Source organism: Chamaea fasciata, unplaced genomic scaffold (genome assembly GCF_029207755.1).
Source record: "Chamaea fasciata isolate MVZ Bird 193981 ecotype frontalis unplaced genomic scaffold, bChaFas1.0.hap1 SCAF_2, whole genome shotgun sequence".
Lineage (NCBI taxonomy): Eukaryota > Metazoa > Chordata > Aves > Passeriformes > Sylviidae > Chamaea > Chamaea fasciata.
In genome coordinates, this window is record NW_027094087.1 from 44,244,503 (window position 1) to 44,269,945 (window position 25,443).

The window sequence follows — 25,443 nt, forward strand, 5'->3', positions numbered from 1 at the left end:
ATGACACTTGCCATCAGGCATGCAAGGACCAAGGGGAACTAGAACTGAAGAGGCAGGGGGATGAGGCTGGAATTAATGGAATATTATAAAATGTTCCACTTAAAAAAAACCCCCAAACTTTCTGGAAATAAGTGTTGATTTTAACTGTCATTGTCATGTCACTGTCAGCTTGGGTGTTACAGCTCTCCTACACAGATTGTTCCTGATCTAAAAGGAACAAGGCTGATTCCTGTTTGAACAGTTGACTTCTAAGTCAGGCTTAGTGTCCTGAAGGAATAAGAGTTAGCCACACGTCAGGCTTTGTATTTCCCCACAAGACTCAGTGACCTGGAAGATGTGTCAAGAGTGAGTCTAATCTGAGGTTTGTTGCAGCTGGAGTGTAAAAACCAGAGCAATGGTGCAGTGTTTCCCAGGTAGGCAGTTTTTCTCACTGATCTAATACATAAATGCTACAGCTGAGCACTTTTCAGATTCTTTCACAGACTTTTATTAAGTTGATGTTGCACTCACTGATGAATTCAAGTGTCAAGTCCATTGATATCACTTTGGAAAAGAGATTTAAAATGGTACTTGTTAATTAAACATGAATTATACTTCAGAGAAGTATGAACAGGTCTGAACACTGATGTACAAAATCTTGAATGCACTTTCATTGGTTATAAATGGCTTAAGAGAACTTTATGAAAAAGTATACATACGGGGAAATTGCAAATACAATTAAAACATGAAGGAACTTTTAGCAAAGCAACGTGATTTTGTATTTAATTCGTTTATAAAAGCCCGTTTCCAAAAGTTACTTCAAGTATTAAACTATAAATGGCAACGTTTTCTCTGTGCATAGGATGAGTCCTATCTGTAACATACAAAAAAATACAATAAGTGCGTCATTATTACGGGTATCTTTTACACGTCATCCCAAACTTAAATACAGCTCATTACAAGTTTAGGCAGCACAACAGTAAAAATAACTTTGTGGAAGTAGAACAGCTGGGACATTGTGATTAGTGCAAATGTTGATGACCCTTGCTGGCAAATACAAAAGGAACTGCAGAGGTAACCCAAGAATGCTTCATTCATCTAAGTTAAAAACAGAACAGACTTAACAGCAGGAATGCTGCCTCCTTCTGGGATAGCTTCATGATTGTAAATCATCATTCAGGAAGATTTAAGTTTCCCACAATAAAGCTGATAACAGGATAAGGGACAGGAGGAATCAGAGAGGACCATGCTAAGTGTCTTAAGTGGTCAGCTAAGCAGTGTAAATGGAGGGGAATCAGCATGTCACCCCCAATGCTTTGGTGACAAAGTCATACAAATACTTCATCTCTGACACATCTGCTTGACTACTGAGCATGAGCTCTCTGTTCCTTACCCTACAGGGGGTAGGAAGAAAGATGAGGAAACCTCTCCAAACCAAAGAAAGCAATCCTGTAAACATTATCAGACTTCACTACCTAATGGAAACAAATTCAAGTAATGGCTTCAGAAAACAAATGGCCAAACACCAGTTTTAATCCGCATTAAAACAAACTACAACTCGTAGCTTCATGACGTTTCATGACAGTTACATAATTAAGAAAAATGTGTATAAAAAGCTCTATATACAAAATAAATTGATAGAAATGAGTGTAACAAATGTATTCAGTACTAAATCACTTTATGTGCAGCTGCTCTTTGGTGCCATTTAGGGATAGAAGAGCCTCTGAAGTTGCACACATTGCTGTTTTTTAGGTACTGCAAAAAGAGGGGTTTGTGAGCTAAAAGTAACTGCTAACCTCTCTAAATGCACACCCAAATCCCCCAGTCAGACACAATTTTCGAGGGTGTCTTTGGAGAACATACATTATGAAGCTCAAAGCTGTCTTGGTTCTGTTGTTACTTTTAGTAAAAATCTGGTCAGTCAGTGCTCCAGATCCAGGCAGATTTGGTCAATCGATGTCGGAACTGGTGCATCTTGGTGAGTCTGCCAGACATTAATACTGCTGCAGGTGCTGCAGTTTCCCTCATCTTGGGGCTCTGCTCAGCTACAACTGGACCATACTTCAGTTAGATCACGAGGTCTTTGTGTGCATACTCAGTGGTACTGAAATTCATCCAAACCCAAAATATCATTAATAAAGAAGAACCACACAAGACCAAAGGAAAGAAACAGTACCTGAAAACTGTAAGTATTCAGCACTCTGGAGAACAGGACCAGTCTGTAAGAACAGCATACCAAAAGTAGTTTGGTACTTGCAAATTCCACATGCAAGAGGCAGCTTTAACAAAAAGGTTACCGTGATTTCTACTCAAATCACTAAAAATAGAAATGCCTAAACTTCCTCTAAAGTAATCCTCTGATTATTTAAAATGGAGGGTTTTAATCACATCCGACTTGTATCAATACAATCTCAAAATAATACTGTAGGAAGTCAATTAATGACAGAAACCCACTTCTCTTCCTGCCCTCCTCCCATAATGCACCTTTGGTAGGCACAGCAATGATGTGTGTGTTGTACACTCTGCGAGTAAAAAAAACCCCACAGTATTGTGTAGTTTTAAGTAATTTCTATTTATGGATTTTTTTCCTGCCTCATATTCACAGGTACAGTTTTATTTCAAGACATTTCAGAAAAATGGAGGATGAATCACACTGAAATCCTCCCCTACATCAGGCTTCTGTCCTCACACTGGGAATTTAAAGCCATTTTTTTGATTTTTTGAGTGTATGTAGATTTTTTTAAAAGAGAAAAGCAATATGAAACACAAAAGCAGTTGTTAATTGTAGCCAATGTCAACTATCCTACAATAACTACTATGTATGGCTAGTAGTAGTCATTACTTTAATGGATCTAAAAGCTTAAGAGCTGCTATTTTTAATGACAACATAGGTATTTTTCAAGACTCCCTGACACAGAGTAGGTTAAAGCACAAAACCAGCATGTACAACATGGCCCAACACCCTGAAACAGTTGTTTCCTCAAGATCCAGCCCCCTTCTGATTTCCTGACCATGGGCCAAAAGTACCCCCTTCGTGCAGCCCTTGCCTCTGCTGGCAGGGACACGTACAAGAGCCATCCTGCTCCCTCAGGACTTCCTGACACAGCAAAGCACAGGGAGTGCTCAGGACAGAATCCAAAGGCAGAGGAGGTCATCCTGCTGCCTTAGCCATGATACCTCCCCAAAAGCCCAGGCCTGCCAGGAAAACCTAGCCCCTCCATCCCACTCAGCATGCCCTTCAGCAGTACAATTGTCTCAGAGAACTTAATTCCTTTAAATCAGTCTGAGGTTTCTCTTAGTCCCCAGTTCCCCAGGGGAAAAAAAATAAAAGGGGTTTGGGGTGGTGAATGTGGGAGAATCATTTTTCAATCATTTTACTATGTTTCGTATTTGTCAAAGTGACTTTCAGTAATGCCTGCTTTTACACCAACAGTAACTCTGGCCTTGGGATTATCCTAAACCACTGCTCTCCTCACCTCAAATATGAAGAAAAATCTAGGACAAAATATTCCTGTGCCCTGCATGTCACAATGGTCAGTTCTTCATGAAAAGCCACAAAAATGTCCATCAGATTTACAAAGAAGTGCTTTCAGAAGAGCAGCACTCACTACAAAATGCACACGGAGAGAGCCCAGTCTGTTTACTTGTAGGCTTTCCTGTAGATTCACTGTCCTGACTAACGAAATCAAACAAGTTCTGATGTTGGCCTACAGGATACATACATTCATGGGGGGTGGTATATGAAGCACTTTGGGGAGTGGGTGGGGGGAGCAGAGACCATATTGCTGAGTCAGTGATACTGAGGATTCTGACACACATTTTGCTTAGTGTCTGTGCGTGGACATGTTATTTCAGGCATAATACATGGATGCAGTAAAAGCCAGATGATATCCCAGGCCCTCCATGACAGTTCCACCAGTGTTTGGGGCTGCAAATTTTGGTACATGCAGTCTTCCTGCTCTGTTATCTTCCCCAAGAAATCTTGCTGGTGCAACACTGCTGAGAGCTTATGTTAAGATGGGCATTTCTTACTAAACATTTGAGAAGAAAAAGCTAAACCTTTTCAGATCAATGTATAGCAAATGTTTTTGTAAGTTTCGGAATTAGCAAATGCAAAATTTCTTGTACAAAGTTTGAAGAAACATTCTGCAACTTTTATAAAAACATGCAAGTTTGGACCATTGCTTCTGTCTCAAGAACATCCAACAGTGAAATCATGTTCATAGGTTCTCAAAGAGTTCTTGTTCCAGAAGATTAATATTTAATAAAAATTTATTATATCCAAAGACAAAAAATACTTATTTTAAACCTTACAGTATACTTGATACCTTATTATTTCCATCATAAACATATTTAACTCAAGTAGCAATCAGTCTGGGAGACAAACCAAACAGGTTCTTTTGGACTAGATCACCAATTTGACTACCTTCAGTCTGTATCAAAAGGGCTCATGACTATTTGTAATCAGCATCAGCTGAACATCAGAAAAGTTACAGACAGAAAAATAGTATTTGTCACTTTTTCCAGGTGCAAAATTCCAATACCACCCAAAGATGTGTTAGCAGTCTTCTCTGTAGAGGAGTGAGGAGAAAAAAACCCCATGTTGTTTGCTGTAGGTCTTGAGCTAAGGATGGGATGGACTTGATTCCTCGCACAGGAAACACATTTTGCCTTTTGTGAACAGTACATTGCTGCACAAAACCATCAGTCTAGCAATTTCAGCATCACTTAAACTGGACTTAAAAGTGGGAGACTAAAGGATGCAATTTTTCAGTGTGCTAACACAGATCTATGATCCAACACTAATCTTGTCTTAAGTACCTGATACTTGTATTTTAGAACCAGTAAAACCTTGTGCCTTTATTAAAAGGATAAAACAAAAGTATAAAACAGTATTTATAAACCATGAAGAGTCCCATGGAAAAAACAGTACTCTGCTGGTTCTGTTTTCTAGCAACACACAACTGCAATACGATTTTTCTCAGGGGTACTTTACCATTTTGTTGCTGCCTTACACAGAACACAGCAAACAGTAACAGAAAATATAAGAACAGTGAATTCCTTTTTGCACTGCCTTTTCCTTGTCTAGTGACTGACAATTGCTGGAAAGTAATAATCCATGTTTTCTTTAACTAAAATCCAAGTTTTCTTCTCTGAGCTCTGTCCTTGGTATGGTTAAATAAATCAAGTTACAATGATGAGGAAGCTCAATCCTATAGCAAAAAAGCAACACCCAAGTTAAAGGCTTTTATGTTGTTGGCATTGCCTTGCTCCAAAGCACAGCTAGTAGAAGGAACCCTCAGTCCCAAAAGACTTGGAGAGCTGTGATCATGGGTTGGTTAATAGGAAGAGAGGAGAAGACATCATCCAGTCCCTTCCCCATCACCTGGCATCTGAACTATGTATACTCCCACTTCAGACTGGCTGACCATGCTTCTAGGCTGACTTTTTTTTTTTTCCCCTTCCTTTTCCTTTTTTCTTTCCTTCTGTACTCTGGAGACCTGCTATGGAAGTGACTTCTGCAGTGCCTAAGGTATGAAGTTTGCCCGTGAGGAGGTAGGAGTCTCTGCAATCTACCCCCACCACTGCAGCATAAAAGAAATGCATAGTTCCCACTCTGGACCTTGTGTATCCAAGCAGGGCACTTCTGGATGTGGCCCTTTGGTAGCAGTATGTAATTCAGTGTTGCATAAATGCACATTAAGAATCTTAAGGCATCTGTCTTAACTTCCCTGCTCTGCAATAGTGCTTACAAGAATCCATTGTACTGTGCAGAAACTTGAATTTCTTGTCTCTTCCTAAAATGTTCATGTTCCATTTCTTACTGCTCAGCTTCTTCCAAACAAAATTAAGAAATATTCAAGCTCAAAATGTGTTGCAGAAACCTGGTGAAACAAAGAAAGGTAATTAATGGAATTATCCAATTAGCTTTGAAAAGAACACATCATAGTGCATTACACAAATGCACCTGGGTAATATGATTTACAGACTTCTGATTAAGGTAAGTAGTTAAGGCAACTTCAACTCAGAAATAGCCTTCTGGGAGGTGTGGGGTTTTGTTTCACACTTCTTATGTTTTAGAAGTTTATCAGTGCTAAGAACATCAATCCGTCACCACTGGTCTGCATCTAAAGTATCCTGGATCCCTGAGTGGCAATTCACTAAATTGATAGTTGTGAGGACACAAATGGTATTTGCCTATGTGAGGCCGTGGGACTGGCCTCCTTATGCAAATCAAGCTCTGTACACTAGAATAAGCCATGACTTTGCTTCTGCTGTGTTACAGGCCCAAATTTTAAAAACATAACTAACTACTGGCTTTTTACAGCGTATTATGGAAGTGCATTGAACCGATTCTGGATCTCACAGCTACTGTATAGTTGTTTAGAAATGCAGGGCTGGAATTAACCATCTTGGCCTAAACTGTGATCAAATCCAACCGAACTCAGAATGGTTCAAACACTGTGTTACTGAGTTAATTTAAGGTAATACATACCCAAATGCTTTTGCATTGGGTGCAATTATGCACTTTTATTTATAGAACTTTTAAAACTAGTGTAGTTTGGGCAAGTGCAACACAAAGTACAAATTCTTTATTAAATCTGGCCTCACTTTAGGAAGAGAGAGAAGATAGAAAAGAAATTAAATCTCAAACTATTACCAATTAATTGTCTAGCTTAAGACAGTCATCTATGCTCCCTCTCTAGGTCAGTGGAAAGAAAGATTAAGACCTTTCTATAATACCGTATCAAAGGCTGCTGGGATGAGCTGCCCTCAGAAACTTCTATTCTGCTTCATGAGGAACAGAAAAGCCTTTGTAACCTATTTAGATCAGATTAGGTTTTATATAGCTGGAGGCTGAAAGGAACTCCTTACTCAGGATATTCTTTTGCACATTTATATAGCATTAAGAAAAGTTGGAAAGGGGAAACTTACCATTGGTGAGTTCTCATGGTTGAGTAGGTTTTTCAGAAGTCCTAACTAACTAGTCTTATCTTGGTTTTGTATGAGTTTACACTGAGCAGTCTGACCAATATCAGCCCAAGCATCACAACATCACCCACAAAGACCTTTTAGAAAGATTTTTTTTTTCCTTGAAAACAAACCGACCCCCTGCCAAAACTATAATTTTAGTTCAGAAGGCTCCTTAAAAATAAAAGGAAAGGGAAAAAAAGTAATCCTAAAATTACCGAGCTTACCAAATTCAAATGTAGTGTTTTAGTTCTGATAAAAAACTGAATTACTTGCAAAAACATCCCCCCCATCAAAAAACCCAAAACAACAACAACAACAACAAAAGAGGCAGGGGGTAATGGCTCAGCTCTAGCTTCTACAGCTGTTAGTTGACCAAATAAGACTTGTTTCTCTTTCAGACAGAAAAACTTAGTGGGAGCTTATAAGCTCACCAAAGTTGAAAGTCAATATAAAAGAAGTCTAATTTAGTAATTGGAAATACACCAAGAGAAATTTCATATATGCCTCAGCACTCACTGTATTTCCTAAATGCAAAGTGCACACAGGGCACTTTAATACAAAAAACATTCCAGAAGATCACTATCAATTCCAAATGTGACTGAGCAGTCTGTATGCAGAGACCTGTATTCACTTACTGACCTTATGGAGCTTCCTAAAGAGCAGAACATGGCCCACCAATATATGATTAAGAAAAAGACATTTAAGAAGCTCTTCCTCAAGACAGTGTTTCATCTCAGAATTGCGCTTAGCATCAGATTCTTTTCCCAGGTCAGGTAATAAATCCAGCACTACCCATTTCAATCTAAATTACAGGATTAATCCGACTCATCCCAGGCCTAGCCAGCCCATGTTTCCTGCACTACAGCATTACTCCCATTCTTGGCTTGGCTTCTCAACAGCCATTCTGAATTTTGTTTAGACTTTGCTATTACTCATCCAACATCAGATGACTCCTCTGCATTCCATGACTAGTTGATTTTTGTCTTTGAGATGTCAACTTTATTCATACATGTACAGAAATGGCAATCAATTATGTTAGTCTTACCTGTTTCTCATTGAGATGGTTGGTTAGTAATTAGCTGAGATCAGCTTTCCAATGAAACTATAATATGCTTTTTTGCACCTAGAATGTGAAAGAATCTTAATTATGTGTTTTTGCAGATTTGCATAACAAATAGCAGAGATTTCAAACCAGAAAGCACATTGACCATGCCTACTTTAGAAAAATATTTTCCTCCCCCTAACCAAACACAGAAGATCCCAAATCTCAGAACTGAAGTGCAAAAGGAGAATTATCTATCCATCTACCATCCACTACCTTAACACAATAGCTAATTTTGAAGGAGAACATGGGATGCAAGTTAACCTCAATTTCTAAATATCCTGACTTGATTCTATGGAACACATTTTCTTCTGTATCACTCCAGCCAATTCCTAAGGACTTTCTAAGTGCCAAAAAAAACCACCCCAAACCAAAACAAAAAGAACCATGGAAAACTGAACAACAAACAAAACCACTACCTGATTTCACATTTTCCTCTTCAGGGCCAGTTTCTACCCACTGACAATCACCGGACAGCAACCGATTTTGTGATTCACTGAGTGGTCGAGTAGGAAAGGACTGATTGGCTACAGAGCTGAAAAGTAAGCAAAGTCAACAGGAATTCTGTAATACCAGTAGCTGCTTCAGACACTTTTACAATACTGAAGTTACTTAAAAGCGAAGCTAACAACAAAAAACCCTACGGTGCCAACTGGAAATGGCTGCCTGCCCCCAACTCTAATTCCTCTACAGGCTTATTCCAGTCATCAGTCTAAAATAAACCTCTACCTGACACAGTCCACTCACTTCTAATGGAAAAAACCCATGGGTTGATACATAAGAAATGGCACCCTGACAATAACATTGCCACACAGCTAAAAAGAAAACCTACGCAGTTCCATCTGGAAGAGCAACCAAATGCCATCTTATCCCATGCAAATGCCAGGGCCTTCTTCTGAACAATCTTCTGAATGTAAAAGGATACTTTGCACAAGGGTCCTGTTCTTGTGTAAATTCCACAGGTTATGTTGCACTGGAAGCAACTTCTCTGTACTGCCTTTGAATCCTCTACTGTCTGGTAACTCAGGTGACTGCTGTTGGCAATAACCTTCAGCTTAAAAATTCACCAAACTCTGTAGAAGACTTCTGAAGTGACAATTGTAAACACCCCCAGAAACTGCACACAGAGACTCTTGTCTCTTTGAAAACACATTGAAGATACAAAACATGCAAATTTGGGAGGGATAAAAAGTAATGAGCTAAAACCCCCAGCATGAGAGATCTCCTTCTCTTGCAAAGTGTCTCAGCATTACTTGTTTAAGCATGCTCGAGGAGATGAAACACAAATAATACCTTGCTTTCACAAAAAAACCCAAAAAACACCCAAGACAAACAAATAAACAAAACTTTTTTTTTTCCATGGACAATTACTCAGTCTTCCCTAGGACTGTTTTGATTGTTAAGGGCCAGTAAGCTCTCTTACTTTCTGTATTACTGTATTATCTCTGTATTACTCATTATCTCTTATTTCTGTATTAGAGCCTTATCCTCTGTTACAACAAAACCAAGACACAGTCAAGTTTTCAGTCTTAATCCATTCTATCCTTCACTGAAGACTTACAAACTCACTCTGAAGATGACAAGAAGCAGAAAGAATTCAAAAACTAACTTTGAAACCATTTTTTTCTCCAGATAAGTAGTAAATAGTACAAAATCAGTATTTTAAGTGCTATAGTTACCTTTTGGCAGGTTCATTTTGGCTTGAGACTGCAAGTTGCTCTGGATCCATAATCACCAAACGAGTTGGGAAATTACATCCATCACCCAAACTAAATGAGAAACAAAGACTCAAATCACTATGGGTAGCTGACTTAAATGAACTGATCAAGGACCCGTGAAAGAGGCAAAGGCTACAGGCTCGAGTCAATTAGCTGAGCTGAACTCCAGTTCAGCTAAACTGAAGTGCTGAACTCCAGACTCTAGCAAGGCATTTCTACCATTAAATCAGATGATCAGTTAATTAAATCTTGAAGCTCAATTGGTTCCCACCCTATCACTGAGTATGGACTGCTGTGCACAGCACAAGTCTGTGGATTTCAGAAACAGTAGATGTATTTCAGTAGCCCATATCTTCTCCCAAACCTGCATGCACACATGGTAAGGCTCTCTGGCATTGACAACCTCAGAAGCTGTATCATAAATAACATTCTGGTGGCCATACTTTCCCCGTCACCCCTAATTTTGAAATTAGCTAAGCCCTCCTTTAAAGTTTATCAGGATAAAATGTGGTAGCAAAACAGATCGAGCCATCTACAGTGGAGTTTCTGTCTTTAATCATATCGTAGTTGAGCAAACAGCTGAGTCAACTTATACTTCTGCTGTTTGATACCAGACCTCAGCTTTACAAACAGCAACATTTTTACCTGATACACAGCCCCCCAAGAGCAGTGTTGAAACACAGTTCCTACTTCATTCTGCCAAAATCTGGTAGTGGTGGAAGTGGTCAGCATGTCAGTCCTGCTTCATCAAGCTTGTCTGGAAGCCCCTAACGCTGGCGGAGCTGACATTTTAAATCCAGCATTTTTCATCATATCAGATTATTTTCCGCCTCTGTTCTTTATTTATGTGCACTTTCTTAGATGGCTTTTGATTCCTAAAGTGTAATCTACAGCAAAAGGAAAACTGTCAAGTTTTTCCAGGGGCAAGAGAGGGTGTTTGTGAACTGATGTTGTTGTGATGCAGCTGTTTAATCTCTCTGAGTTGCTGATTTCTGCACTATAATCACTGAGACTACCACCAAAAGGTGTACAATACAAGTGTATTTTGCAATACACTTCTCAAAGCTTTTGAAACTTCTGCATTTAAAAGGCTCTTGTAAACAAGCTCCCTGTCTTTGAATGAAAACTCTGTATGGAGTTTGATTGTTTTCTCTTGCATATATTCCCTGCACCAACATTTATTGTACTGGATATACAAGTTGGCTTTTCAGCTTTGTTTTATTTTTTTAGTAGAAAGAGAAGCAAGGTGGAAGTCATGGAATCAATTCATTCCCTAATTCATTACTATTCAGACTGAATACCTGGTAAAGATAGGGAGTAACCAATACTTCTTTTCATCTCCAAAAACCTCTCTTAGATTTTTGCTGCATCCAAGAGAAAAGCCATTTTTATCAGGACCGTTTCGAAATGTGGGTGCACGAAATGTTTCTGTAAAATAAAAACATGCAATTCCTTAAACCAGGAAGAAGTCAGGGAACATGAAGAAACAAACTAAAACTTCTCTGCTGTGGAACCAGTTTTGGGAAAGGTAACATGATCTTGATGTATATTATGGGGAAAAAAAGATCTCAAGTAATCAGAGAAAAAAAAATCACAGGGTTAGTGAAAAATACGAAAATCAGGTAAGCTGAACAGTCACTTTGTCAACTTTCTTTCTTTACATTTAACAAAGTCTGAGACAAAGCTAAGTACCATCAGCATGCCAAAGATAACCACACACATCCCTTATTCCAGCCCTTATTCCTTGGTGACTTGCTCTCTCTTCAGCCTTCTTTGAGCAGAAGACTTTCCCTTATAGGAGTAATTCACCATAAGCACTGCTGAACCTAAGCCCATACAGAACAGGTTTTTCCACATCTGCCAAATTAGGAAGCTGAATTAAGAGCATCCCGTGCTATCAGAGGAAGATGAAATGTATTACATTAGAAACAGATACACCATGAACTATAGCAAACCACCACCATTTTCCTACTCAGTCCAGTTATACCCTTGGCCAAGAACTGAGAGGACTCATTGCTCTCCCTCCATACCAATATCTTGTCTTTTTACAACCACAATCCAGAAAGCAGATAAAGTACTGTGGTGCAAATTATGACCACTGACTTTTGGGTAAGGAATATGCTGAAGTTTTCTTCAAAGCTAAAAAGAAACTGTGAACAGTCCTTACCAGTAGACCCATCAAAAGAAAAGGAATTCAAATAACTCTCCTGTCAACCAATCAAAAAATTCTAGCAAAACATTTCTAGCTGAAAATTATTTTACTTTGAATCAACCCACTTATTTTTGAGGTTAGAATTTTAAATTTCAATGAAAGATATAAGATTTTGACTTACTCAGTTGTAGAAATACTCATCAGTCCCTGTACCCCCACACACTGCAAAAAACACTCTCAAGTGTTTTCTAGCAAGAACTTCAAGTATTTTAATTAAATGCATATAGCTTGGTTATGCTGATCAATGCCATTTAAAATGTTTAGACATAAAATTATGGGAATCTCTTGTTATCTAGGAAATGTGCATCAGTATTTTGATTTTTATTGCACTTTTACAAGCCACTTCCTAACAATAAGGTCAGTTGTCTTTCACAGGACTTAAGAATACTCGTATGTATCTAGTTCAAAATGCAGTACATGTTGATGTACAGCAGAACCTCTGACTTGGTAGGGGCTACTCAGCTACTCAAAGTATTAGAACAACAGAGTGGCAAGTAGCAACTGGGTTACATACTTCAGACTAAAAACACAACAAAATGCATGGTTCCTCAGAGGTCTCAAAAATACAAACATAAGAAATGAACAGTCATCATTAATATGAATGCTTGGCTCCAGCAGAGGATGCCCCACAGGCTTCATTTGCCCATTTGTTTCACCTTTAATTACTTCCACCAAATATGCTTTTTATTGCATAGTATTGAAAAAAATAATTTTTATGTGATGACAGATCATGTAGACCTCACATTCTCACTGAATTATCATTTTTCTGGATGAGGAAAAGTTCCATATCCCAATGAACTGACCTATAGTTGATCTGTTTTTGCCAACCAGCCAGCAGTGGTAGCTGAAGAGTGACAGGATGCTGATGAAGAACATGGCTGCCACAAAGAAAAGGAATAGTACGTGGAACTTTGCATGGGTATCTGGCAATTCATTCTGGGGAGAAAGAGAGAAAGAGATTAATATGTTAACACTTCCTAGCAACTAAGGCAGTATTGTTGCTGAACACTTCCTGCCACACCCAGACTGCTATAGGTCTTTCACCTCAGTTTTCACCACGAAAGAAAAGCAGCTGCCCAGCTTTCCTTTTATGTCATGTTAAACTGGAAAACAACAGCATTTCAATCTCATGGGTACCCCTTCCCCCATGTTTAGTACTGTGAATGCACATGTTCATCCATGGTTTTCAAATGCACAGTAGGGGGGACAAGGCAAACCATTTTCTATACCTGAAGATGTTAACTGTGCAGCCACAGCCAAAGAGACATGGGGAAAATATGACCAAAGTCACTTCCTCTGAAGAGGAAAGAAAGTGCAATTCCTGCCACAAGGTAGTAAAACTGAAACTAATTCTCAACTGGCATAATGAACGTAAAAGGGAAATGGTTGTCATGAACAAGTCCTCAACCAGACACGGGACAGATCTTCAATTTTTGATGACCTCTAATGTTTAAGCAACAACCAGCATGTACCTAGCAAAACAAATATGCCACGTCTGACCAAGTAGAAGTGAATCACCAGAAAGCTATGTGAAAAACAACGATTTCAATATAACAACCATAAAGAAACCAACCCCCACCCATATCAGACTGTCAATTCCAACCTGAACTATTTTTAGACTTCCACTTTCAAAAGGCCAATGGGATTTGTAAGAATACTATTCCAGCTCTATATCCTCAAATTCACAGCACTTTAAAGCAGTTGACCTTTAACAACATTATGAAAGCAGAGAGGCTATTTTTACTCAGCTATTTACTTAGCATTACTGCCATTACTTTTTCCATTAGTGCATTCAGTACACCCATTTATCTAAGGCTTCCTTTTTTAAGCTAAAACACATTTCAATTAAGATCGAGTGCACATAGGTATATCCATTTCCCTGTACACAGCTTATATTTATAGGCAACAGATTACTAATCTCCTTCCTTCTGTGATGATGTAAACACCTGCCATGAATGACTGGACTAGAAAAATTGTAGTAGGAACAATATTTAAATAATGACAGCAACATTGGATTTTACCTTTGGACAATTCTCTGCAGCTTTCCTGTGGCAAAGCTTTGTGCAAAGAAAGACAATTTATTAAACACTAGTATTAGGTTAAGACAGAGTGTTTGAAAACAGCACAGGCTTTGTTAAGAACAAAGTGGTTGGTGTGCAGATGTGCTCTTGGATGTGCCAATTTCCAAAGCACATCAGCATTTTTAGGTCCTGTTCTCCAAGAAAACAGAGAAGTACGCAAGAGCCCAGTACCAACTTCCAAGGCATGAAATTTTCTACTGAAGCACAGAAGTATTGGAATTCAGATCGTGACTGAATTTTCAAGTGGTTGCTCAGCTTGGACAGTCTGACTATACCAATTTCCTTCTTTGCTAGTTGCTTCCATCACAAGAAAGGTTCATGTGAATATTCTGTATGATGAAACCATTCACAAAGGTCTGAAAAGCTCAGAATACTCCCGAGGTATAAAGTAATGGTTTATTAATTACAAAATCTTTCTGACTTCAGAACATATCCATTACCATTAGATGTAGTTTCAGCCAAACCCATAAAAATAAATTGCCATTCTTTGCACAATTTTCTTCATTTAAAAAAGACCAGATAACAAATCAGTTCAGTTTTTCTTCTTCCTAATTTCCTCCAATATAGAGCAGTTTGTAGGATGTATCTTTAGTACAACACCTGAAATTGAACCAGTGCTTGAGAAAACAAAGGAAGAAACAGGAAAGTGGGGTTCAAATTAGCTTTTAAATTTCAAACTTTATACCTAAAGAGTGGTTATCTTGGCTAATATGCTAGCACTTAAATAATCTGTTGTAGGCAAGATGTATGGCTTTTAAATTACAATAATATGTGCAAAAAGCTTAGGGAAAGCCCAAGCAACTACATTAGAATCAGGCAGATGTACGCAGCATTTTCAAAAGGGCTGGCTGCCATTAGATAATTCTACAGTAAGCAAATGACAAGCAGAGTCCAGCTCTCTAAACTGCTATTTAAGGTCACCTTCCTTTTTACTGGCCATTTTATTACTTACTTACTGACAATTTGTGCAACCATCCCTCTTCCACCTGCAGTGGGTGTATGTTGTGTTTTGTGATCCACCGAAATCCAGCCTAGCAAAATACTCCAGTTGCTGCTTATTCCTGAGCTTCCTGTTGAAGCTCTTTCTACCTCAGAGCACACTGCAGTGCTCCCCACCTGCCCAACTGATTTTTTCCACCTTGAATTCCTATGCCTCTTTTGAAATTACATATTTAAACAAAATAATTCTCTACAAGGAATTCTCAGGAGTTTATTCTGATGCTGAAGAGCAGCAGCAGCTTAGTCTTTGTGTTTTCTGTAGGTCAGAAAATCTGAATTTATTTCACTTGCATCTCCCTAAAGCAGCAGCTCTACAACCTGGAGGACTTTTTGAATTACGCATGATTAATCTGCATGATCCCCAGGGAGCATTTACCTCTTCTGGCTACCCAGTTTCAGCCACTGGTTGTAACTTCTTGAATGACAGTTGCAGAACTGAAGCATCTCTTTACTGGAGAGAAGCATGCAGTCTTTGAGTGTGTATAACAAGCTTATTCACAGTGGTGTTCCAGCAGCAGTCCACATGCCCCCCGCATGTGAAAAGAGAGTGAAACTGCAGACACTGGCTATTTAAGACCATTATGCTCAGCAGCAGCCCGGAAGCAGAGACTTGCAGGTAAGAGAGCTGCAGAGTTTACAAAAGGAAGCAATTTGCACAACACAATCTGGACTTCTTAGCACACAATAGGCTGAAGCCAGTCACTACTCAAGAGTTCCCTACAAACTCCTTCACAAACAGAGTCATTTGACTGGTATCAGGTCATAAAACCCCTCAAAAAAAAAAAAAAATTCTGTCTGAGCTTGATTTGTTCCTCATTTTTCAGTAGATAGGTCTAGTCTAATCTTTGAAAAAACTCAGGTCTACATCCTTAGAATAGGCAAGAGGAATGAGTTCAAACTAATGATGTAGAACCACTCCTTTTTTTTTACCCCCCGATTGTTAATAAAACCAAAGTTTTCCAGAAGCACGTGCCATCCACCCAGGTTATGTATCACATCCTTTATTTAGCTACACTCAGGACTGAAAATTAATTTGGAGGCAGTGAAAGACACTGAAAATGACTGGAAAACATAATGGTTCCAAGGAGGTGGCAGTGCAGCAAGAATAAGAGTGGACACAAATATAAACTGGGAAGCACCACCATGCACTGTGTAAACAGGGCATCAAGCACTGGGTGTCCAGCCAGTGCTGATGTTTGTGTCAAATACATTTAGTTAAACTGACATTTTATCTTTAACAACTTCTGAGAAAGAAATAAAAATGTCATGAGTAGAGAAAAAGCAGTTATGGGTATAAATAATCAGCTACATTCCCTTGATCTACAAACCAGATTTTAACATCAGCATCAGGGTGTGGTAAATATTTCCAGCCAGTGTAGTTGTTCCACTATTGCATGCACAGAATCAAGGCCTTTCTTCAGCACTTCTGCATAGAGATGAAACGTGCTGTGTAAAAGTCTTGCACGTTAAAGTGAGAAACACAAAGGCTTTCTTCAACAGAAGAATTTGGTAGGTGTGCATGTCTCACAATGTTTCCAAGTTTCTGCGTAGGAGCATCATGTCTCTATGCAAGCATTATCAACAGTGCAAAACAATGGATTGCTACATTTGTGTAGTTAGCACATACACCTCCACAACCTCATTACAAGTTCTTCCCCCAGGCTACATTCCCCAAGAAGCGGTCCATACTTCTTTCCAACATTGAATATATCCAGCAGTTTGTTGCACAGTCTCTGAAAAACATCTGTGAGGAAGCAAAAAATAAGCACTACTTTCTGAAGTTGTACTGTAACACTTCCTATAGTCGAGTTTTGGGGGGGGGAAAAACAACATTGATTTGCTCAGTTTTAGAGCATGGTGCTAATAACACCAAGCTTGTGGGTTTTTAATCCCCATATGGGCCGTTTACGGAAGAGTTGGACTTGATGATCCTTGAGGGTCCCTTCCAACTCAAAATATTCAGTGGTTCTGCACATCTAGACAGCCTCAACAGAAAAGTCCAAACAGCAATCTGTCTGATGCTGTCGCAGACAAAGCTGAGCATTAGCAATATACTGAAGCAGTCTACAGACAGCACATGTCAGCAGCATTCTGCTTCGGTTTGCATACAAATGTAGAGAGAACCTTCCTTGCCTAGAAGCTAATGCACAAGAGACATACAAAAATTTGCAAGCCTACAAGATTATGGAGCTGCCACCTCTTTCTGGAAATGTACTTTAATAAACCAGTTTTAAGATCAGAAGAGTTTTAGCTTTGTGAAGTGGGTGACTTAATATGAGTAAAGTGAGTCAGAGATCCATTCCACTGATAAGACCAGGGAATTGCCAGATTCTGTCTTGGAAGTATCCGGAATTGAAAGCAAGTACACAACTATGTTGTCAATTGTTACATTTCAGAAGTAGCCCATTCTTGCAGGAAACATTTTTAACAACTGAATCAATTAAAAAAAAATAATCCCTCTTAAATTTACTTCCTCTGCTCAAGAGGCCACTTCAACATTGTGTCCGATGAGCTTTGGAAGTCCTGCTACAAATGCTGGCATTAAACGTTTGTTCATTGTAGTCAGTTGTCCTGTGGCCTTTTTTGTTGCACTAATGATTATAAAGTAAGATAACAAAGCAAATGCTTTTTGTCTTTTTTCTGCTCAAGCACTGACTGGTAAATATGTAAGAGTGCATCTACAGTTTCCTTAGAAATTGCGTACAAAGCACTGGAAAGCAGCCAGGCAGATGTTTGGAAATGGCACATTCACAGATTGAAAATTTAACTATTTACAGCCAAGCAAGACTGAACAGCAGAATCAGACCATTTAATTTGAAATATCTTTTAAGACCCAGCTACGACTGATAAGCACATTCATGGCTTTCATCTCACAGTACTGACAGCTCAATTCCCACATGGCTACTTGCTCTCCCCAGTGACAGGCTGCTATACAGAACTGACAGGTTAAGAGAAACACAGTACTTTGGCAGATCAGACCCACAAGTTTAGATGAAAACAAACTTTTTTGCACCATATATCTTTCCTAATACCAACTGTCTCAAAGTACAGCTATTATGAATACATGATCAAGCTTCTCTTACCGTGACATAGCAGCAACCATTTGCTCCAATATAGCAAATATCAGTATCTACTGCTGCAGATAGTTACTAATTTTCCCAGTTCCTCTGACAGCAGCCAGCATCTAAGAAATATGTGGTGTTATTTACCCAAAGATGTGATTGAGACCCTTCCACTTGTGGTAATTTTTCACATGCTCATTAATGGAAACAGATTAGGGGAATTCTGCCACTAACACTTCTGTCTAGAGATAAGAAGGCACACTACAAGTTTCTGTAGATGAAAGGGAACAACTACAGAAGGCACTCTGTTCAGCTTGGAATGTGGCTGGAACAAAACTGATAGGAACAATTTAACACTGACATACAAAGATTGTTCCCTTCACATAAATGTTAATAAACATATTAAGACACATGTATGTGTGTTACCTGTTTGACAACTGGTAACAGTTTCAAGGAAAATGTATAGCATTCACACTGTACATATCTTAGCATTCTACTCATACCAGATCATAAAAGCCACTAATATGAAGTTCAGACATGCCTATGCAGGGACTCCAAATTGGAGCTCAGACAATTCCCAACAAAATGATTTGCCTTATCTGGCAGCAGGTTATCCACAGACAAGTCTGGGAAGATACAAAATTGTTATTTATATTTCCAATTGTCAGTATTTTGTATATATATATATATATATATACACACACACACTCTTCTGTAATTGTTTGATATGGCCAGTTCTCTCTTTACCTACAAATCTGTATCCCACAGTCTCATAAAAACCCAAGCTGCGCCACTCAGTTTTGATGGAGCAGAGAAATTGCACAATGTCCTCATCAAAACTCCTTCCCTCCATTACTTGTCTTGGGCAGTGTAATACATTTAATTCATCAAAATTCATAAGGTTCTTCTGCTTCAGTCACTTTGATTGATGTCATTAATGACAGTGAACCACAGAACGGGGTAAATGGTGAGTGACAACATGCTGATGCAGCCTCCAATAACACATGCAGGATTAAACAAATGAACAACAACCAAAAAAAAGCCTTAGAACTTACTGTCCAAAACTTTATGAAGTACTGCAAGACTGTAGCAGCAACAAACAAACAGTACAGTAAGGAATACATTAAAAACAGGAGGAAGAATTTGTAGTTAGAAAATCCCACACAATTATTCACCCTAGAAGGAGGGGAAAGAGAAAAAGGTTACTAAGGTATACAAAAAATAAAACAAACAAAAACCCCACAATACATTCAGCTTTTGCAGAGCAAAATGTGTATGATGTCAGTGATATGTCCAAAACACTCTGGCACTACTGTTTCAGAAACATGTTAAGGCACTATTTTGAAGAAAATTTCCCAGGCTGAATGTCCTGGGCCTCTAAGATAAATTTTGCCCCCCATGATTCTGTAGGACAGGACATGAGCAGTGTTACAATACAGACAGTCCGTACAGGAAGCAATTCCCACTGCAAACTAACCGCAGCCACCACAGAAAGTAACATGAACCTGCCATCAATTTCAGTGGATGCTGCTTTGGTTACAAAACCACCCAAGTCAACTACTGGCTGGAATGTTTTTCAGAGTAACAGCAAATAATATTTTTACTGACTACCAGTGAATAAAAACTGCAGAAGAGTCTGTCTGAGTGGGTCATACATATCACCGAGAATCAAGAAATGACTCTCCCATTGCAGTGGGTATCTCCTCTCCTCCTAACACCAATAGAGTGAACAAAGGAAAGAAAAGCCTTTGCTCACAGCTCTTGTTAATGCCAAGGTTTCTCTATACAAGGAGAAACTGCACAGTTTGGATGACTGCAATTACAACTCTACACTCCAACACACATTAGGAACAAGATTTATTCCCACATGTTAAAGAACTTCTGTCAGAATCAAGGTTTACTTCAGTAATGCATTTTTGAAGAAGCATTTAATTAATCACTCTTATACTGATTTTTTTAAAAAATAAACTTACCATGGACAGTGGTGGTCCATTTTTAATACACACCTGAAAGAGAGAATTCCCAGCAATTTAAGACAAAAATTGCATTTGCTTTCTAAGACACATAACTCTAACTTCTACAGTTTTGGGTGTTGTTTTTTATTGATTGATTTTTTTCAAGTATTTTGCCCTGCTGTATCTTTTTCAAGCCCTTCTTGATCATACCAATTCTCTATATTAGAGTAGCTGTTCTTTCACCCAAAAGGGCCAATTGAGATTCAGAAGAGTTATGAGGAGAGTTTCTTAAATTAGCATGGGGAACATTACTGAGCAACACCATGTTCCAGTTCATTAAGGCACACTAGTTTTATGTGCATGCAGAGAAAACAAATCCAAAGGATCATTCAGGGTTGTGTGGATAAGGTGTGTCAGCCTGGCATTCATTTCAACTAAGTCTACCTTAGGGCTGTTTTTGCTACCATTTTGTTTGCTGTTTGCCTTTTTTTTTTTTTTTTTTTTTAAAGCTAATGGAGGAAAAGAGCAGCACAAAGGGCAATTTGAATAGTTCACATGCCATTTTAATCCAGTTTTAATGTAAAGACAGATACTTGACATTTCAGACACATTCATTGTATTTGCTAACAAATTTGATTTTAGCCAAAAGATGTATATTAGGTTCTTCAGTTAACAAGATTTCCTCAAGCTTAGCCTACTGAATTCTCATGCATAGCCTCAGCCTTCAGTGCCTGTGCAGACTCCTCTGATGATTCACAACGAAAATAGGGAATAGCAATGATGTTTTGGAAATGTTAAAGGCATGGGATTCTGCTGTCAATTTTTGAAATAAACATTATTGGCAGAACACCTCTGTTTCAAAGCTACAGAAACAAGATACAACAAAACAGCTTTTGCTGGTGCTGGTATCTCAGACTTACCTTTCTTTACTTTCAACCTGTGATTTTTTACTTTTCAATTAATTTATTTTTTAATACAGGCTTTGTTTTACAAAGCTACAAGCAGGTTTCCTAAAAAGTTCTGCCAGTTTAGACAATAGGGCTGCACCACAACACTGCACCAACAGAAGGAACTGACCCACTGGAGACATGAACACACTGAAGTGATGATTGCAGGAAAGAAAATCTGTAATTCCAGATTCAGACACTTACACGTCACATGCAGAACAGTGGTGGCAGCGGTCAGGTTTGATCAGCTGGCATCGATCACAGTATCTGATTGCTGTATTTAAGTGCAAGGGTCAGGTCAGTAGAACTCATTTGATTTTATGAAAGCTTTCCCCCTTAACATGAACTGAATATTAGAAGAGCTTCCTGCCCTCCCCTGCCACACCTATTCTCACAGACTGTCACACGCCTAATCTCATATGATACGTAGTCCTGATATTTTTAAGAAATGGACCATATTAAAGTATTCAAAAGAATCTATTGCTACTCTACTGAGTCCATTTTCATTTATTCTTTGACTCCCAAGTCTTCCCATCCTTCATCCTCTGGCACTGATCCCCCTTTCACCTCTGCACAGGGTACTAAGGCATCTCATTGTGAAACTACATTCTTTCAGCAAGTCAGCCTTGTGCACTGGCTTTCTCTACCCGCTTCACCAAACAAGGATCTAGCAGACTGTTCAGTAAATCACTTCTTCTTCATCATTCCCAGATAATTTTAAACAAACCTTTGGGTTTTTCTCAATGGAAATAAGACACCAGCACATGCAGTTTGAAAATAGGAGGAGAGCCAACACCTAAAGCTAAACAGAACTGATAAGAGCTGGCAACAACTTCCTAGACCACTCCTAGAATTTAAGACTGGAATTCTCTTAAATGGAGGCTTGTATTCAAAAGAGCCAGGTGTCCTTAGACTTTATTTGGAAAAGTCACAGTAAACTTTGGCAATGGTTATTCTGAGAAGTTTATGTTTTTGGAAACTCTACAGCATTGCTAGTTTTAAGCAAGAGAAAAAGATATATACACATATAAAAGCCATAGATTTTTAAAGAATATACATATGCATAAGAAAGCACTTTCACAGATCATTCATCTATAAATTGGAATAAAATGCCTACATATATTAAAAGTAAATCCAGAAACAGTCCATAACTAGATTTGTACTAAATTACAGATGGGAATGAAATAACAGTTATTTGTTAGATCTTAAGTACGTTTCTCCTCATGCTGAACCAAAACAGCTCAAAAAGAAAAGTTTAAATGGCAATAAAAGTGATCATAAAATTGAGGAACATGTTTGAATTTCCTTATTTCAAGCTATCTTAGCTATATTTCTTTGCTGTGTTTATTTTTAATTGCCACAGCTGGAGATAACTGTCATCTCTCTTCTTGCTAGAATATTTTTTTTTTAAATTTCAAGTAGTGCCTTTATGTTGAGAACCCCAGAAAAAAGGACTGCTGTTTCTCTCAGGGGGATTAAACACCAGCACAAACAAATAACAAAACATCATGGCATTTGCAATATCTGCTTAACATATTGTTCATTCAATGGCAACAGATGAATAAACAGCAACTTAAGGAGCATAGAATTATCTTTATATATTATCTTTATTTATCTCACCTCTCGATGCTGTTGTTGTATAGATAGGCAAGTCTTTAGCAGCTCTTCTCAAAATCTCCTGCTGGGATTCTGGTCTCTCTTCTTTTTCATATTGTTCTTTATCAGCTTTTGACAAGCAGAACTAGGAGAGATGGAGAAAATGGATAGGAGGGAAGAGATTAATTATTACTTTGTTTTCCAAGGAAAAGACCCTTTGGGTGCCCCCAGCCACTGATCCAAAAGCACCACGTAAATTAAAAAAAGAAAGCCACAGGAATTACAGGAGATCCTTAGAACTCCTAAGTTTCTGGATGTCTTCCAGATGTATTTAATTTCTGGATGCATTATCAAGAAAATAATCTTTATCTCTGTTCCATTATCTATAGTATTTTGTCTTCAATACAAGGGAACACAGAGACTCAGGGTGAGCTTTAAAGTGCAAACTTTTAATTCCTGACAAGCATAAATTAAGTAAACTATGAGCAAGAGGAAGGTGCAGCAGTCCTTTGCTGCTACAAGGCACTGAAGTTCTCTTATTCCACTTCCTCTCTAACATAGAGAGGGGTACAAACCAGATGGGGGGAAGAAAAGACAGGCGGGGGGTGTGGTGGGCTTCACAGTTCCAGCACAGAAGCTGGAAGAGTTTAATTGGAATTTTAACTTAGGAGTAGTCAACTCTAGTCTCAAAACTCTTAAATTGTATTGAAAGCAACTTCAGCAAAGCCTGTACAGTTTGAGAGTGTGCCACAATTCTGAGTAAAGCCTGACAAGCATTCCTGTTGAAACCTCACTGAAATGTAAGGTTTTACCAGAAAAACCTGGAGAGCTTTTACTCATTTGTGAAACACTTCGTTTGGGATCTGCTGAAACAGTATTTACCAGTAAGCCCCACAAAACCCAGCATGCTGATAAGGCCCTGTGCAGCAGGGGCTGAAATGACTATTTTCTTTGGTATTTTTCTGTTAAAAAGCACTTCTAAACTCTGAGCTTCCTGCATGGACTACAAGAACCCTCTTTATGAGCACACATAGACAAAGCATTCATGGTAGAGAGTGGAAAATGCTATGTGTGCAGCTGGAACAAAAACTGGCTTAGTGTGGTTTAGTATGATCGTATTTTCCTACCAAAAACATGTGCATGATTAGTTCACATGGATTTTCCTCCCATCCTGTACTTAATACTCTTTTGGATTACAGTCAGTTGGCAAGCAACAATGAAGACTCCACTTAACGGCAAGGAGGAAGCAGTAAGACACTGCTGCAATTTCTCTGTGCTATTTCCTAACCCAGAATGCAAGCACGATGCCTCACAGCTCACAGAATCTAGTTAAGCCTCCTGTCACACATAGTATCATCCCAGTTACTGAGCCTACCCACCCTTCAAGAGTGAAACATGAAACATGTTTAATAATACCCTTTAAAATAACTAGACACTAGAATTAATCTATGCAAAGGGTGAAATTAAAGTTTAACACTTCAGCCATCACCAAGACTTTGACCTCATTATTCAAATTTAATCACACAGATACTTATTCAAGCATGAAAACTGGAGACGCTCACATGGAAAGTTTAAGACAGATGTGAAGCATCATTCCAGCAAACAGTGGGGCAGTACATCTTAATCCCTACTACCCTTGGGAGTCTGCTAGGTGACCCAGGACTCTGTGACCTGCAATCAAGCAGAGGTTGCAAGAAACATGAGTACTCCCTCTAGATGACATTTCAAGACACACCATTAGTGCACAGAAAAGGAACCCAGTAACAAGATTTAAAATTTTTAAATTTGTCCACGTAACATCATAGTATTACTCAAAAAATCCTGGATAGGATTTTGGTTTTCCAAAAAGCTACGTTTCTCTTCTAATTTCAGAACTTAATAGGGCTATGAGACCACAGTCTCTCAGGACAATAGCAGGATATGTTCAAAGACATCAAAAGTTGTCTATTACCACACAGCAAACAGAATTTCCAGCGAGGTTCCAGCAGTTCTTATTGAAAACAGAAAGAATCCCTTCATTTCCTTCCTCTTTCTGGATCTTGTATAACGCTGATTGTTCTTCTTAGGACAAATGTACAGGGATTACACCAAGACAGCAGCTGGCAGAATCTTTTTTTTAGTTCAACAGTAAGATCACAGGATGCTATTTGTTTTGCAAGAATGGCCAATTTGAATTACTAAAAATATATACATTTACACTCTCACACAATAGAGAGATTCTGAAGTCATTTTTGTTTTTACGTATAACCAGCATAAATTACTCACTAGTACATGAACAGAAGGGATTTGCCCAGAAACAGGAAAAGTGGTGCTGGGTTTTTAATTTGGTTGGTTTTTGCTTTTTAAAAAATTTTTAAGTGTTTTTTGTTGTCCTGGTAAGAGAGGGGTTTTTGTCCTTTTTTTTTTTTTATTTTTTCATTTAAAGCTAGCTGTAGAAGAAAATTTTATTAAATCTGATCCATCTCCACAGTTAATATACAAAAAATTCATTACATGCCATATGCCCAAGCCATCCCTTTCATTTGCTGAATACAAAAAAGCCTGCTACATCATCACTGTACCTACAGGAAAAGTACTGTCAGAAAAAGTTTGCTATTAATGAAGAATTCAAACAGACTGTGAAAGTTACTAGGCATTAACATTAAGAGCAGCTCTAGTTCATACAGCTTTATAAAACCTAAAATAACACTATTTCAACCACATTTTAACTAGTTAACCTGCTTAACTTTACAATTTTCCTGCAAAGCCATCCCAGAAAAAGCAAAACCAAATGACCCTGAAGCCAAGTCCCTTTGAATTTTAAGGTCTAGCAATTCA

At 38.5% G+C, this 25,443-nt stretch overlaps 1 protein-coding gene across 2 annotated transcripts in view; it reads right to left on the bottom strand.

Annotated features, from left to right (window-relative positions):
* Positions 1–734: 734 nt before the first annotated feature.
* The window catches only part of ZDHHC20 (zinc finger DHHC-type palmitoyltransferase 20), a 48,299-nt gene continuing 23,590 nt past the window's right edge, over positions 735–25,443 (bottom strand). The window contains exons 4-13 of one of the 2 annotated variants that reach the window (XM_066175860.1): positions 22,651–22,771; positions 21,235–21,304; positions 20,102–20,134; positions 19,184–19,304; positions 12,790–12,922; positions 11,076–11,202; positions 9,736–9,825; positions 8,476–8,591; positions 8,000–8,077; positions 735–5,864 (exon numbers count right to left, since the gene is read on the bottom strand). In XM_066175860.1, the coding sequence (XP_066031957.1) occupies positions 8,040–8,077; positions 8,476–8,591; positions 9,736–9,825; positions 11,076–11,202; positions 12,790–12,922; positions 19,184–19,304; positions 20,102–20,134; positions 21,235–21,304; positions 22,651–22,771 (849 nt within the window). In that variant the 3' untranslated portion in view covers positions 735–5,864; positions 8,000–8,039. The remainder of the gene's footprint in view (positions 5,865–7,999; positions 8,078–8,475; positions 8,592–9,735; positions 9,826–11,075; positions 11,203–12,789; positions 12,923–19,183; positions 19,305–20,101; positions 20,135–21,234; positions 21,305–22,650; positions 22,772–25,443) is intronic. The other variant, XM_066175861.1, reaches the window with a different exon arrangement.